Source organism: Sebastes umbrosus, chromosome 4 (genome assembly GCF_015220745.1).
Source record: "Sebastes umbrosus isolate fSebUmb1 chromosome 4, fSebUmb1.pri, whole genome shotgun sequence".
Classification (NCBI taxonomy): domain Eukaryota; kingdom Metazoa; phylum Chordata; class Actinopteri; order Perciformes; family Sebastidae; genus Sebastes; species Sebastes umbrosus.
Window position 1 is genome coordinate 37336050 of NC_051272.1, and position 17420 is coordinate 37353469.

At 40.7% G+C, this 17420-nt stretch overlaps 2 protein-coding genes across 4 annotated transcripts in view; both read left to right on the forward strand.

Annotated features, from left to right (window-relative positions):
- Positions 1-17420, forward strand: part of LOC119486724 — a 1187645-nt gene that overhangs the window by 336056 nt on the left and 834169 nt on the right. The gene's annotated exons all lie outside the window — the stretch shown is intronic.
- kiaa1549la (KIAA1549-like a) overlaps positions 1-17420 on the forward strand; it is a 172988-nt gene that overhangs the window by 71227 nt on the left and 84341 nt on the right. For all 3 annotated transcript variants that reach the window (XM_037767629.1, XM_037767630.1, XM_037767631.1), the window contains exons 5-7: positions 2001-2223; positions 6449-6582; positions 8853-9021. In XM_037767629.1, the coding sequence (XP_037623557.1) occupies positions 2001-2223; positions 6449-6582; positions 8853-9021 (526 nt within the window). The remainder of the gene's footprint in view (positions 1-2000; positions 2224-6448; positions 6583-8852; positions 9022-17420) is intronic.

Sequence of the window (17420 nt, forward strand, 5' to 3'; positions counted from 1 at the left end):
AGTGAATGTAAATGGGTTCTATGGGTACCCACGAGTCTCCCCTTTACAGACATGCCCACTTTATGATAATCACATGCAGTTTGGGGCAAGTCATAGTCAAGTCAGCACACTGACACACTGACAGCTGTTGTTGCCTGTTGGGCTGCAGTTTGCCATGTTATGATTGGAGCATATTGTTTTATGCTAAATGCAGTACCTGTGAGGGTTTCTGGACAATATCTGTCATTGTTTTGTGTTGTTAATTGATTTACAATAATAAATATATACATACATTTGCATAAAGCAGCATATTTTCCCACTCCCATGTTGATAAGAGGATTAAATACTTGACAAATCTCCCTTTAAGGTACATTTTGAACAAATAAAAAATGTATGATTAATTAGCGAACAATCACGATTAATCATTGACAATCATGCGATTATTCACGATTAAATATTTGTATGGATTGACAGCCCTAACATGAACAATTCAAACACTAATCAACTCTTTCCACCTATTCATTTGTCCTTATTTGGAAAAGCAAAGTACTTCACTGATTTGTCCACTGGCTGTCTTTAATTGCTTCTAATGTTTCCATCATAGTGCATACATATATATATATATATATATATATATATATATATATATATAGGTATCTGTCAATGATTAAAATATTGTTTGTAAACCTTAATGAAAGTGTTTGTAAAACATCTATAAACATTACATAGACAGATATTTGTAACACTTTGTTAATGGTTAATAATTGACTTGTAAACCGTCTATAAATATTATTTGGATGGCTATTATAAAGTTGCAGCTGATTATTATAATACGTTTTTAAATGGTTAATAAATACTTTGTAAAGCATCTATAAACATTAGTTAGATAGTTAGTTAATAGTTTGTCAATGGTTAATAATTGGTTTCTGGTCCATCTATCTGTGTAATGTTTATAGATGTTTTACAAAAAAAATCGTAAAGGTTTGCAAATCATTTAGTAATCAATATTTGATATAGTATATCACATTTTATAATGTGTGCAACAATAAACTGTTAATAAATACTTTACTAATGTAATCAGAATGTAATTGTTATCGTCTCTTATCAGCTATGATACAATATAGAATTTATAAACTAATTATGTCATCTTACACACACTAACAATACAATTATAGCATTACTAATAATTATGAAACATTATTAATTATAATTTCATTGTTTGTTAACAGTAAAATAACACATACACATGCACAGCTCACTCCCAGACAGGTGTATAAATGTGTTTAAATGATTACACATACTGTGTTATTAAACATTCATTTAAGCAGTTATGGATGCTGCACAGGATGAGTTACTGTATAGTTGTTAACAAAGACATTAATAAACACAGGGATGTGTGTTTTTTCTAGTAAAAAGATGAGGCGGAGGCAGCCGGCATGCAGAGGAGAGGAGAAGGAAAGAAGGATGAGGAAAAGAGGAGAGAGCCATAGTAACAGCAGCTACAGCTGCTCAGTGTGGATGAAGGTGGAGGGTAGAGGAAGGTGGGCGGTGCATGGTTCCAGAAATACGAGTCTTGACTCACCACCGATAGCTGTCTGTATGTGTTTTTCCAGGACACATAGTCAGATTTATGACTGTTGAAGGCTCAAGCTAAAATATGCCCGTGAGGCAGATTTGGCTTTAAAAAAAAACAAAAAAACAGGGATTATAAATATCCTTAGTCTGATGCATTTGTATTCTAACCCCATAGCTAGTACAACATGGATTTGAAAAAGATGCACCTCGTCACCTCGTCTCCAGTACAGTCTTGTTCCACCTGGTAGCACTGATTTCTCCTCTGATACTGTTTGTCTGCTTCTTCTTTGCAGTGTATGTGCTTTGAAATAAGAACACAAATCCTCTAGCATCGCCATATTTTTAGGATACATGTACACAGCCTCTCTTGAAATATAGATGTAAGTGATGTAAAAAAAAAAAAAAAAGAGGCTACAACTTAAATGTTCTCTCTCTGTGTGTCACAGGTGGAACACGATGACTGCAGCCCACACAACGTGACGCTGGGTTACTACGTGACCAGCGGCAAAACTGTCTTCATTTCCTCCTTGGTGGTCGAGGCGCTGCATGTTTACGGTTTTGACAAGCTGCTGTCGGACATCAGGCAGCACACCCCATTGGTTAAGGCAGTTCTGGTTCCCGTGGCAACCTGGGTGCCCGCTCCGAGCATTCACCTACAGCTGAAAACAGGTGATGAAACCCGATGGAAAACCAGATAGATAGGATAGATGAACCTTTTACACAACAGAATGGAACAAAAGTGGTCTGATATTGTTAATTGTGGAGATGGAGCGTAAATAGATGAGGAAAAGCCGAGGTTAGAGATAATGCAGAGAGGAGGAGGAGGAGGGAGAGAAGGAGAGCAGAGGGAGAGCAGGGAGATAGAAAAAGCAATGAGAGTACAGTGAGGGAGACACAGGGGAAGAGTGGAGCAGAGACAAAATTAGAAAATTCTGATTACATGTCTGCTCTCCTTTACTCTTCCCTGATACCCTAAATCCCATACAAACGTTCATGATTGCAGAGCAAAGGCAAATTGGTCCATTCATTTAGTCAGCCTCTTAAGCCTCTTTAAAAAAACACATTTCGGCGCACGCACACGCATCTAAATTGAGTCTTGTGTGGGAACAAGGGTAGGAAAGTCAGTGCAATTAACACATTGCTATTTCAAAGATACATGTGCAGATTGGAAACATATTACTTTTCTAAACTAAAAATTGTATTTTTTTAATTCATGTTGGTCCAGTGTTGGAGTTCCATTCAGCTCACCAGACAGAATCTGGTGGATTTTGCAGGGGTGCTACTGATTGAGTTACAGCCACTATTTTTTTCATTTATTTTTATTTCAAGCTGCACTAATAAATATATTTTAAGGCTGTCAATCGATTAACGTATTTAATCGCGACTAATGTCATGATTGTCCATAGTTAATCACTATCAATCGCAAATTAACAATACATTTTTCATCTGTTCAAAATGTACCTTAAAGGCAGATTTGTCAAGTATTTAATACTCTTATCAACATGGGAGTGGACGAATATGCTGCTTTATGCAAAATGTATGTATATATTTATTATTGTAAATCAATTAACAACAAAAAACAATGACAGATATTGATCCAGAAACCCTCACAGGTACTGCATTTAGCATAAAACAATATGCTCATATCATAACATAGCAAACTGCAGCCCAACAGGCAACAACAGCTGTCAGTGTGTCAGTGTGCTGACTTGACTATGACTTGCCCCAAACTGCATGTGATTATCATGAAGTGGGCATGTCTGTAAAGGGGAGACTCGTGGGTACCCAGAGAACCATTTACATTCACTGATCTGGAGGTCAGAGGTCAAGGGACCCCTTTGAAAATGGACATGCCAGTTTTTTCTCGCCAAAATGTAGCCTTAGTTTGGAGCGTAATTTAGACTCCTTCAGGAGGAGGTTGGTACCAGTGGATTCTTTAGGTTTTCTAGTTCTATACTGTGAAACCAGTATCTCCACTATAGCATCAAAACTGAGCCCGCTACATCCTGAAAATTGCACGTTGCCTAAATGTGTTTAAGAAATTAGTGGCGTTAAAAAGAATTTACGTTAACGCGTTATTATAGCATTAACTTTGACAGCCCTAATATACTTATATTAGCGATGGATTAAATGTACAAAGTACATGCAATATAAAAGGGGTCGCTCATAGTGATAAACCCACAGAGGATAATCACCTTACAATCATTAATAATTCATCATTGTTTTGTGATGGTCAGCACAAAATCAATTTCCACGTAATCCACGTAATTGTAAACTGGGAAGTAAAGAGAGCGGCGAATGATGCGTAGGGAGGAGGTCGGAGTGCATGGCTGGGTCAAACAATACAGGACTTTCACCCAGGAGACCCGTGTTCATGTGTTGTGTGAAACAACAAGTCAACATTGATTTATTTGTTACATAACTTCAGCACTTCGGGAATTATTTTGTCATGTAACTTCCGTACTTCAGTAACGCCACGTGATATTTTAACCCAAACCGCGATCTTTTCCTAAACCTAACTAAATTGTTTTATTCCCTAAGCCTAACCAAGTTAATCTATTCTTACACCTAATTAAGTAGTTTTATTTTGAAAAGCCTGGAGGGGAAATTGACACGTACGTCATGCCGAGTGTCATGAAAAAAAAGGGAAATTGGTGTCTACGTACATGAATCAAATAGATTAAATGTTGTGACTATTTCACGAACTACCGTGAGACTGTGTTGTATTACAGCATACTACCACTGGATGAGACTGAGTTGTATTACAACATACTACCACTGGATGAGACTGTGTTGTAGTACAGCATACTACCACTGGATGAGACTGTGTTGTAGTACAGCATACTACCACTGGATGAGACTGTGTTGTAGTACAGCATACTACCACTGGATGAGATTGTGTTGTAGTACAGCATACTACCACTGGATGAGACTGTGTTGTAGTACAGCATACTACCACTGGATGGGGTCTTAGTCGGAGATTTTCAAATCCTAAACATAGTGGCTTTAATCACCAATGGGAAACAACAAATGTGCCATGCCCTCAACGTTTTCTGTAATACCAACCGGTAAATGGCCAAATGACATATTTCATTGCTTGTAGTGTGATGTATACTGCAGTAAAGACTATTCCCATGTTAGTGTGCAGCTGTGTATAAAGTAGCCACTTCAGGCGGGAATAAAAAATCCATTTCTGGCTTGTTCAGCTCATAAACCATAAATACACAGCATACGCCAATTCACCATCCAAAGCACAATTTGCATAAGATTATCAACTGGGTCAACACTGTTTGTGCCTGCAATGTGTTGCCGACTATGAGACTAGTGAAGAATGTGGAGTCTTTTTGCCTTTCTTTGGAGACGTAGCCTGTGCTCATAAGCACCTCGGCGTTTGAATTTAGGTCAGAATATTGTTCCACCTCTCCCGTCCTCTTAGAGGTTTTTTTAAAAAGAGCAGAGAAAGACAGAGTGCAGGGAGAGAATGGAGGGCGACTACAGTAAAAGGACTGAGACAACATTAATAACATCATCCATAATCTGCTGATGGACTCAATATTGTTTACCCTGTTCCTCCCCCTGTGCTGAACGGCACCACGCTGACAGACAACTACTCTTTAGAGTTGTTCTCATTCTAGATAGTGGCGGTAATCCTCTTTTTGTGTTCGACTGCTTCGGTTTATCGGTTACACGGGAAACATCTATCTAGAGCAATACTTTCATTAATACCAGAAACATCCCCCAGATACAGCTTGATGAAGGAGATTGTTGTAGAGCCTCTAAATCATTTCTCTTACCCAGTGCTTCAGTTAGTAGTTCTAGCTTCAGGTAACTGTTGTTGGTGCTATAGATACATTAATAATACTATGATATACTATGTGAACAGAGGCCCCAAACCACATAGAAATTATGTCAAAGCAAAAATGTCAAAGTCCATTGCAATACCTACTGAAATCAAGCTTCTTTATACACTTTACATTGTTCACTCATTAGGGCTGTCAAAGGAACACAACGCTGTTTGAACGCCACTAATTTCTTTAATGTGTTAACGCAACTTGCGATTTTTAAAGGAGGTAAAATAACAGAAAAAGAGGTTAAATAACACTCCAAACTACATTTTGGCGAGAAAAAACTGTCATGTCCATTTTCAAAGGGGTCCCTTGACCTCTGACCTCCAGATCAGTGAATGTAAATGGGTTCTATGGGTACCCACGAGTCTCCCCTTTACAGACATGTCCACTTTATGATAATCACATGCAGTTTGGGGCAAGTCATAGTCAAGTCAGCACACTGACACACTGACAGCTGTTGTTGCCTGTTGGGCTGCAGTTTGACATGTTATGATTGGAGCATATGGTTTTATGCTAAATGCAGTACCTGTGAGGGTTTATGGATAATATCTGACATTGTTTTGTGTTGTTCATTGATTTACAATAATACATGTTAAAAAGTATATTTGAGTATTAAATACTTGACAAATCTCCCTTTAATGTACATTTTGAACAAATACAAAATAAGTAATTAATTTGCGATTAATCATGATTAATCATGATGAATGGATTGACAGCCCTATCACTTATACTTCTTTACATTACTGACTGTCTGGAAGAATGGGAAGAATAAAACAAATACAAGAGAGAGGTAGAAGAATCAGAAACTAACCAAGAACCAACAAACACACTGTTCATTAGATTAAAGGCTGTAATATTTTGAGACTTGAGATATTAAAACAGCATGAATCATATCATATGTTTAATGTCAAAAACACAGTAAGGATCAATTTCCATTTTTCTTTTTCTTTTAGCCCTAATTGTTTTCATACTGTAATTATTTACAGACTGAAATTAATTGCCATTTTAATATCAATTAAACACAACTCTCCATCCCTCCCCTGCAGTGTTGAGGTTCGTCGGCCCAACAGATAACATCTACTCGTGCAGTTTTGTCCAGATGTTGGAGCAGAGGCTGGAAAACGCCTTCGACGAGGCTCAGGACAAAGTGCTGGAGACCTACAACAGGCTCACTGTCGAGGTACCTCATGCCTTCATGGATGCTATTTTTAGTATGTCATATTTGCATGTAGCATGCTAATCAGGCTAATGTGAGTAATAAAGCTCTAGGTCAAATTCTGGATTCACTAATTTTGATGTTTATTGTGACCACACTGTCGCTCTTTTACTGCAAATCAACACATGAAACACTGAACACTGCTCTGTCATTATTCAGTAACAGGTTACAATAGGGTTCATAATATGGTTGATTTCCAGAGACACAATCAAAGCTCATTCTTCTACAGTGCTGTTTTAGGTTTAAACTCTGTCAGTGGTTTCTCCTCCTTTTGTTCTCTGCTTCCATCTCTTTCTCACTGACTGTCAAGGTGCTCTCATGACTGCAGGATATACATGCACACACCACCATCATCATCATAAAGTAGGTCTCAGCGAGCAGAGGCAGATATAGGGTCCATTCATAATTCATCCTCTGAAATATTAACACTCACGGAGGTGTAGGGACCTGCCATTTCGGGTGGCAGACACAGTGAACTGTCTCAGGATCCTTACCATTGGTCAGTGGACCAAGCTCAGCTCAATCTCCATTGGCCACTCTAACATTCGCACCTGGGTGTGAAAATCACACAGAACAAAACCAGAGGAATTTCTTTGTTCCTCCTCTTTCGACTCTTTCTTCTCATCTGCTCATCTCTCCTGACGTGTGAGAGGTGAGCTGCTGCGCTCTCTCTGCTCTTCATCTCCTCAACCCAGGCTGACCTGGTTGAGGTGAACGGCTCTCAAGTCCAGAACTTGCAAAACAGTTCTGGTTCTGATCAATGGCCTGTTAGGAAACAGCCATTGCAACCAAGGAACCAAACGGCAGACGACGCGAGTGCTCTGCCCTTTTCACCAGCTAACTTCAAGCTATCAAGCAAAGAAGTTAGCACCAAACTAACAGCAAAGACGACATCTTTGATTGGGAACCACAACTTCAACACATGGAATCACAAACCCTTTTCTTCCATGGATTGGTAACGTACTGGGCTTAACTTAGCATTAGCAATCGCACAGGGCTGAGCAAGACTGTCCAACTTTGATTTCTAGAATGTACTGGTATTGATTTGGTTGAATGTTATCCATTGAGTTTGACTGTGGTGATTTATCTGTATTTGATATTTGGGTAGCTGGCCTCGCCACATCTGATGTGTTTAGTTTATGCTTCACATAGACAAGGTCTTGCATGCAAACTAACCATCTTTTCTAACCCACTGCATATCTAACACACATAAAGATCACATACAGAAACTGTGAATTAGTTAAACATAAACATACAGCTTCAGATAATCTTAACCCCACATCACCCCCCTCTCTGTCCTAGAACAAAGAGGTCATGTGATGACATGCTGATGGCCATCTTCGATTCCGCCATCTTTGATTCTGCCATCTTTGATTCAGCCATCTTTGTAGTTTTACAGTGCTCGCCATTTTGTTTGTAGGCCATACAGACATTTTGAAACAAGACGCCATCTTGTTTCCTCCCCCTCTCTCTCTCTCTCTCACACACACACACACACACACACACATGCTTACACACTGTGTTTGGTTTGTTTAGTTTAGTTATTTAGTTAGATGAATATTGTGTTTTGAACCTTTATTATCTTGTAAATAAATGTTTGTGGAATATACATGCTGGTCTCTTTAATGTTGCACAAGAGTGAATAATGCCAACCTCTGCTATGTCAAGAACTCCGATATCCTTCAACCTTTACTATCTATTTTGGTTATAGTTATTAATTTAATTATTAATCAACGTTCCAAATTGATAGTTTAGCATATATAATGAGACTATATTAACGTTTTGGTCATTGGTCCCTGATTCCAGGGTGGTGCCCCGTTTATTATTGATGTTTATTGATAATCTTTATTAAAAATAATAATTCTATTATTATTTATTAATTAATTTGCTAATAACCAAAACCTACCAAAGTAGAACCCCTACAGAGGAATGGGATGGGAATTGCTCGTATCTCGTATCATCATCCACTTTACTATGGTGACTCAGTCACATTGTTTTCACAGCGCCACACAGGTCTTATTATAGAAAGAGAAAAAAACACATTGTTCATTCAAAGTGTCATACTGTGTCTGGAGCTCCGTTCTGCATCCTCAGACATTTTGGTTTGATACCATTAGATATATCTCTATAAATGTTTCAAATCTACATGTTGCCCACAAACTGCAGCCTGTTTGTGTGTTTGCTATAAATAAAGAATTGAATAATCACTCCAAAAATGCTGTGTTTATCCTCAGATCCAGAGCGTGTCCCAGGAGCCGGGCTCTCCGTCGGTCTCTCTGGTGTACGTGGTGAAGAACCAGGATGCCATTCTTAACGGGACCATCTCCAGCGGCCTCCTCAACCAGCTGACCGCAGAGCTGGTGGGATACTTCCTGTTTTACCCACCCATGGTCATCGCTGAGCGTAAGTAAAAGCACACCCTATAGTCCTGACGTAGAGAGCTAGAGAGCTAACAAACAAATGAGACGTTTCCTCATAAAACCTTTGCAAAGCCTTGTTTTGAATATTTTAAATCCAGCAGAGTTATTATAATATAGAATTAGGGCTGTCAAAGTTAAGGTGTTAACGCAAATTAGTTTGAACGCCACTAATTTCTTTAATGCAACTTACGATTTTAAGGTTGTAGCGGGCTCAGTTTTAAGGCTAGAGTGAAGATACTGGTATCATGAAACTAGAAAAACCTAAAGAGTCCATCGGTACCAACCATGTCATACTCGCTTTTTGCGAAGGAGGTTAAATAACGCTCCTAAGTTGGGCTAAATTTTGGTGAGGAAAAACTGGCATGTCCATTTTCAAAGGGGTTTCCTTTGACCTCTGACCTCCAGATCAGTGAATGTAAATGGGTTCTATGGGTACCCACGAGTCTCCCCTTTACAGACATGCCCACTTTATGATAATCACATGCAGTTTGGGGCAAGTCATAGTCAAGTCAGCACACTGACACACTGACAGCTGTTGTTGCCTGTTGGGCTGCAGTTTGCCGTGTTATGATTGGAGCATATTGTTTTATGCTAAATGCAGTACCTGTGAGGGTTTCTGGACAATATCTGTCATTGTGTTGTGTTGTTAATTGATTTACAATAATAAATATATACATACATTTGCATAAAGCAGCATATTTGTCCACTCCCATGTTGATAAGAGTATACTTGACAAATCTCCCTTTAAGGTACATTTTGAACAGATAAAAAATATGCGATTAATCACAACTAACTATAGACAATCATGTGATTAGTCAAGATTAAATATTTGAATCGATGACAGCCCTAATTTAATTCTATGTTTAATCAAAGCAGGTCTGATCATCACAGTGCTTTCCAAGCAATGAAAGGTCACATATATTCATATGCAGATTTGCAAGTGAGGTCATCTGTGTGGATATGTTGGCATCACTGTTAGTGAACATCCCTCCCCTTCATCCCTCGCTCATTGCTCCTTTCTGAGCAATCACAGCAACAAAGAGTTGCTTTGCTCTTATGGCCGCACATAAAGACTTGGCCGGTATTGTCTAACCCACAATTAATGGAGCATGGCCAACAAATTCAAGTTCAGTCAGAGTGCTTGATGATCATTCACTTGATGTACCTCCAAGCCATCTTCTCAGAGGCACTGCAGGGCAATTGTGATGCATTTGTAATTATTCCCAGAGGGCTGTAAGTGAAAATGGAAATGAGCAATTAATCTGTGGACGAGGCACGCGGCTCTCTGACAGTTGCAATGTTTAACACAAATATCCAGTTTGTCATCCAAACTGACGTGTAAGAGCGCTGAAGTACATCACAGAACAGGATTGGTTTTGACATTCTACTGACTTGACATTATGTTGTCTGACACACAGCAAAGATGCTCTCTCCATTAAAGTCAGTGTTCATTTAGAGTTGCAATGGTGACTCTTTAGACATCTATGTTCCAATTTTTCATTATCTCTAACTTTTAGTAGCTCATTTTCTTTGTCTATTGCTTTTTGCACCTAATGGATTACACTGTCTTTCTCCAAGGTGAAGACTCAACACAGTCTCACGGCAGTTTGTGTACATAGACACCAATTTCCCTGTTTTTGTGACGCTCAGCACGACTTTGAACAACGGATCTGTTGTGCATTCTCCTACGAATGTCCAGCAATGTGTGGCGCACGTGTCAATTTCCATTACAGGCTTTTCAAAATAAAACTACTCGATTAGACTTTGGAAAAGATCGACTTGGTTAGGCTTCAGCAACAAAACTACTTAGTGGTGGTTTGGGTTAAAATAACACCAGAAGTGGCGTAACTTAAGTACGGGAGTTACGTGACAAAAACTACTTAGTTAGCTAGGGATGCATCGATACCACTATTTTTCAGACCAAGTACAAGTACTTACATTTGGGTACTCGATACCGAGTACCGATACGAGTACTTCTCTGTGCCAAAAGACCCTCGTTAACAGCCAGCTGGAGGGTGTGAGCGACACACGGCAGGCTGGGGAGTACCGCATACGAGGCGGTGCGGCGCGACCGGCTCTAACTCGGCTTGGAAAGCCTCGGGGCGAAGGTGGCTCGCGGCCGCAGGTTTACAGCACTACTCGCCCGGACCTCGCCGCACCGTGGACAAAGGGCTCGCTGCGCCATCTCTCCCCGCCGGGGGCGTCCCCCTGCTCCCGGTGCGACTCTCGACCGGGGCGGACTGTCCTCTGTGGGCGCGATACCCGATACTGGTATCGGTATCGGTGCGTCCCTATAGTTAGCTTTAGAAAAAGATTGTGGTTTGGGTTAAAATAACTGTGGAAGTGGCGTAACATAAGTACGGAAGTTATGTGACATTAAATCAACTTGGACTTGTGGTTTCACACAGGACACAAACACCGGTCTCCTGGGCGAACGTCCTGTGATTTTTAACTCCACCCATCCACCCCGACCTCCTCCCTGTGTGGCGTTCACCGCTCTTTATACTTCCTGGTTCACAATTACATGGATTACATATAAAACTGATTTTGTGCTGAACATCACAAACATTTTTTTTAATTTGTGTCTATGTACTCGAATCAATACATAACATTTTGTGACTATTTCACGAACTGCTGTGCAACTGGGCTGAAAGACCACACTAAGAGACTTGGACGTCTTTTTTACTGCAAACAAATCCTAAACCACTATTGTGCCGAGGAAGTGTGAGGGAGCCATATTTGTTTCTAACTAGCTTCAGTGTTCCCCTCAGGCTGTGAAGGTTGACTTGAAAACACAACGAGGATAGAGACTGTGCCCACATCCATGCTCCGTGTCTTTTTATGAGCTTTTCAGCAGCAGGAAGGGAACAAGTGTACAGAGCTGAGCTTGAATCTGAAAAAAAAGGTTTTCTACATTCAGAGCTTTATTTTAGTCTTGAAAGGCTCACCAGACAGAGGTTGGAGGTACGTAGGATGGAGGACTGCCAGCAGGGAAGGATTACAATATTGACACAAAGGAACAAAGATATTTTGAGCTGAAGAGGGGACAGAAGATGACCTAACCCATCCTAGTGAGTCTCGGTTCGAGTTTCCCCTGCGATAAGGCCACTGCTGACATTAGGAGGACTCGGGTCTCTTCATGCTAATTTTATAGTCATTATTCTCTGAAGCAGTGTGCTGCTGGGCTGAGACAGACTTAGGGTGCTTTCAACCACACTGACTACTGAGAACCATTGAGTCCACTGCAGGACAATGAATGATTCATCACTTAGCGTATGTTTGACCTCGGGGGGAATTCAGAATTACTCTATATTGTGTAAGTAAAGAAGGATGTCAGATTATATTATGGCCTCCAGACAGAGGAGCAGAAACCCTGTCTCCCACAAAATACATTAATATACTACTAAGTTTCTTTTCCATATGCATAGTTGTGGCCCAGACTAACTTCACTGACATCCTTTTGCTGCATAGAAGTTAAAGAGAAGTGGTCAGGGTGGTTGGTTGGCGTACACGCCGTACAAATTTTTACTTGGGCGCTACCCACATAATCAGCTGTGCTGCTCATCCCACAAATGTATGATCCTTACAAGTTGAACATCATTGTGAAGGTAAATAAACAGGCATTCCAACCATGTAAAATACAATGCCAAATAGCATTATTACAGCTATTACAACAGAGAAATAATCCACAAAACACAAATTTCCAAACTTTTTTTTCCGAGTTTATTTGGTCATTTACATTAGGTGTATGGAGGCAGACAAGGTTCTCCTGAATACTTTATATTTTCAAAATGTTGGAGGGTTGAGCAATACCTACAGTAGGTATAGTCCAGTTAGAGTCATTTTGTATTCTTTATATCATTTGTCCCATGAGCAATCATTCAATTTGTAAAGCAAATAATTCCTGTCTCTCAAGCATCAGTCAGCTTAAAAAGACACGTCATAACACGAGACATTAATTACAATACGGCAGCAGTATACAGACACTGTGTTTGTTTTATTTAACTCCAATTATTAAAAGACATTACAACCACGAGTGAACGACCATAGACCCCATAGACGAGCCACATGAGCTGTGTTTGTATTCCACTCCGGCCTCTAATGCCATCTGTGAGATTTCAAAAAGGGCAAACAGCTGTACAGCTTATCGTCTGAATCTGTTGTTCATGTCCCCTGAACGAGCTAATTTTAGCCCGGCGAGATTAGATTAGTATCTATTTGTGCGTACTCTCAACACCCAAAGGGCTAAAACATCACACTTCACATGGTCACATCCAAACCCAGCTTGGCATCACCAAGGAAACACTGTCTGTTCCCTTAAAAAACAGCCTCTTTCACTAATTGTGAAACAATGAGCAAATGATTACAGAATGGTATAAAACGATAAAGTAGATGAATTATTGGTCAAAGAACGGCTGTAGATATTCATAGACACATAAGTCACAACAGTGACTAGTCCAGACATGTATTGGTACAGACACATTGACTGTGATTCTACTGAGAGCATCAATGGATGATCAATTGTGTGATCAAAGCCGCCTGGATATCGACCTTCACTATCTGTTCACATGCAGAGGAGTCTATGCAGGCGTCTTCCTCCATGTCTACAGCATGGAACCATTTAACTGGAGAGCACTCTGTGCCAAACTTAAAGCATCAGTAGGCGAGATTGGACCAAATATGATTAAAAGTTATTTTTATAAAACGCTATATGGTGACAGTAGTGCACGAAACAGGTAACCTGAAAAAAATCATGTTCCTCTGTGTCCTCCGGTGTCCTCCGGTGTCCTCCGGTGTCCTCCGGTGCTCCTAACGGCATCTGCAAGATTTCAAACAAGCAAACAAGCAGTCAGAGCTGATCTGAGGTCTGCTGTCCAGCTGCCATCTATGAGAGCCGTCCGTCAATCACTCGCGAACTCTGACCAAACGGTCAAACTAGGCAGCGCTGATCAAATATGAATCAATATTCTGTTACGTTAATGTCTATTTCTCTCCTCAGATGTTCTCAGAATCATCTTGTAGTGCACAGTTTAGCTATAAAATTAGAAAGTTTGTGACACCGCCTCCATTGTGAAATCTGGTGATGGAACGCCAAGTTCTGATCACATGACTGGAGCACAGCCAATAGGAACGCTCTCTCAATGAAATGACCTGTGATTGGTCAAATTCTCCTGTCACAGGCTAGATGTTCTAAAGCCTGAAAACAGAGCCATGAGGAGGAGCAGAAGTCTAGTTTTCTCTCAGAACACTTGAATTACAATATGCTGAAAGGTTATTATGGAATTTTTGCCCAATGATGCCAAAAATATACTGCCTACTGCAGCTTTAACTGGAGGGAGACTCATTCGAAATCTCTACTTTGGAGAATAATCAGTAGGCCTACATATGTAAAAATAGAGCAAATTCATACGCTGCAAAAAGACACTGTTTACTCCTGTGTGAGTAGCATTCGCTAAGAAACTACAGTGTCCAGCTGATTTTTTAAGATTTTTTGGGGGGCTTTTTGCCTTTATTTGATAGTGATATTCAGGAAAGGGGACGACATGCAGCAGATTGCAACACAGGCTGCTGCGGTAAAGACTTGGTACGAGGGCGCGGGGGGTCACTCCAGGTGAGCTACCAGGGCGCCCCGTGCCCAGCTGTTTTAGGAAACACCGGAACCTTTTTTTAAAAATGTGCCACGTTTTTTAAGATTGACATCGTCCATAAGAATGACTGAGCTTGGGGTTGAGTGCCACAGACAGAGTATGGTAGTCAGGGAGTATTGAGAGAGCGACAATTCATTGTTGGTTTTGGTCTCTTCGTGGGATTTGTTGACCAGCCCAGTCACACAGCAGTTTATGAAATAGTCACAAAATGTAATGTATTGATTCACGTACATAGACATGAATTTCAATTTAGTTTTGTGTTATCAGCACAAAATCAATTCGTATGTAATCCACGTAATTGTGAACCGGGAAGTATAAAGAGCAGCGCACATCCCGTGCGAGACCGCAAGTCAAAATTGATTTATTTGTCACGTAATTTCCGTACTTAAATTACAGCACTTCTGGTGTTATTTTAACCCGAAACCACAACCTTTTCCTAAAGCTAACTAAGTCGTTTTTGTCAGGCAACTTCTGTACTTAAGTTACGGCACTTCCAGTGTTATTTAAACCCAAACCGAGATCTTTTCCTAAACCTAAGTAGATTGTTGCGTAAGCCTAACCAAGTCAATCTATTACTAAATCTAACTAAGTCGTTTTATGTTGAAAAGACTGGAACGGATATTGACACATGCGTCACGTGTTGCAAAAAATCACAGGACTTTGGCCCAGTAGACCGGCGTTTGTGTCTCGTGTGAAACCACAAGTCAAAGTTGATATATTTGTCACGTAACTTCCGTACTTATATTACAGCACTTCGGGAGTTTTTAACCCAAACCAAGATCTTTTCCTAAACCTAACAAAGTAGTTTTATTTTTATTTTTGAATTTGCACGTGCGTCACGTGTTGCTGGACATTCTTAGGAAAACGCTGGAAAAAGACCTTGTTGAAAGTCGTGCAAAAAGGGAAATATGCGTCTATGTACACAAATCAAATAGATTACATTTTGTGACAATTTCACAAACTGCCGTGAGACTGTGTTGTGTTGACAGCAAGACAAATATAGAATCACGCCGGCCTCATCCTTTGAACATATCATTTTACATTTGTTATGATTAGATTGGAGCAGGAGCTTCTATTCCTTCCCTAACCGCTGCAGCGTTAATGAAATGAATGTGCTGGATTTGTCGGCCCGTTGAACTGATTCTCTGAGGGGCGCTGAATGCATCTGAACCTTAACACTTTAGTGCTTAAGTGTTTACGTGAGCTTGTTGTTGGAGAAGAGCTCTGTGAATGTAAATGTGCTCACGTACAGCAGCATCAGGAAGGCTGCAGCAAGACAGTCTGAGTGCTGAGCAGAAACACTCGCTGGTATTAACAGCTACCTCCGCTGCAGAGCCATTGACTCGAGCTAAACACAACTCTCGGCAGAAAGCCAGCTCGGAGGAGTTAGGTGGAAGACAGATGGTGAACCGTGCGGATGGGAAATAAGGAGAGAGAGGTTGAAGGATGGGTAGGACACAGAGAGAGGCCGACGGACTAAGGGAGCGATGATGGGTAGATAAAGAGGGAAGGAGACAGTCAGCCGGACGGACGGAAGAGGAACAGGCGTTTTAGGAAATGAATAGGCTGACAGGTAAACAGGTAGAGAATGAAGCGGGTGCAGAGGCACGCAGGCAGAAAGGAAGGCTGATAGCTGGTGTAGATGGATAGAGGAAGTAGACAGTGAGAGGTAAGAAAGTAGAGGTTATAATGAAACCTGACAAGAAGTGTTTCATCGCATTTTATCATCCGTGCCGAGGGCCGATGCTGAAAATCTCCTCCTCTGCAGATCTGTCGCTGCGGCACACAAACACACTGCTGTCACATTTACATGGCTTCCATGGATCCCTAAAAAACTTTGAATAAACAAATCATAGTAAATAATTAAAGCTGCAAGCAGCGATGAACGGGCCCTCGCCCCCGCGGGCACGTCTGGGGAACGCGCACGTCGGGGTACCCGCTGTCGTTCATTCCCGTGAAAGTCGGAAACTGCACGCAACAGTTAGAGTGAATTTTCTACTTGGAGCATGTGGCGCTGGAAATGAACTGTGAGAACATGTGGGGCGTCCTTTAAAGCACTTCTATGAGGGTGGCTGGCAGTATACGACCATTTCCTGATGTCGGTAGGTGGCGCTATGACTTTCACTCATAATACCACGTATATGTCTTCAGGCCAAGACTCTTATAAAACATGTCAAATTTGGGGAAGATTGGACAATGTATAGTCAATTTACTACAACTTCCTGTTGCCAGTATGGGGCGCTATGACTTTCACGCATAATACCATGTATATGTCTTCAGGACGGGTCTCTTATAAAATATGTCAAATTTGGGGAAGATTGGACAATGTATAGACAATTTACAACAATTTCCTGTTTCCTGTAGGGGGCGCTATGACTTTCACTCATAATGTTACATATATGTCTTCAGGGCTGGACTATTATCCAGCTTGTGAAGTTTGGGGCAGATCGGACTATGTAAAGTCAAGTTACAACAGCATCCTGTGTCATGGCGAAACATCAGAATTCGCCGCGCCGCCACAACAACGCCGTTTAGCATAAATACAAAAGCTTCGCAATTTAGCATCCTGAAGGTGTTGAGATTCAGTTGCTCGACTTTGAGATGGATCTCTTGTATCCTCTAGGAGGAGTATCGCAAAGTTTCATACCTAAAAAGTGACAAAATGGCGTCTTCGCACATGACGTATGATATCACCGTTCGAGCGATCAAAAATCCCTTCGCAATTTAGCATCGC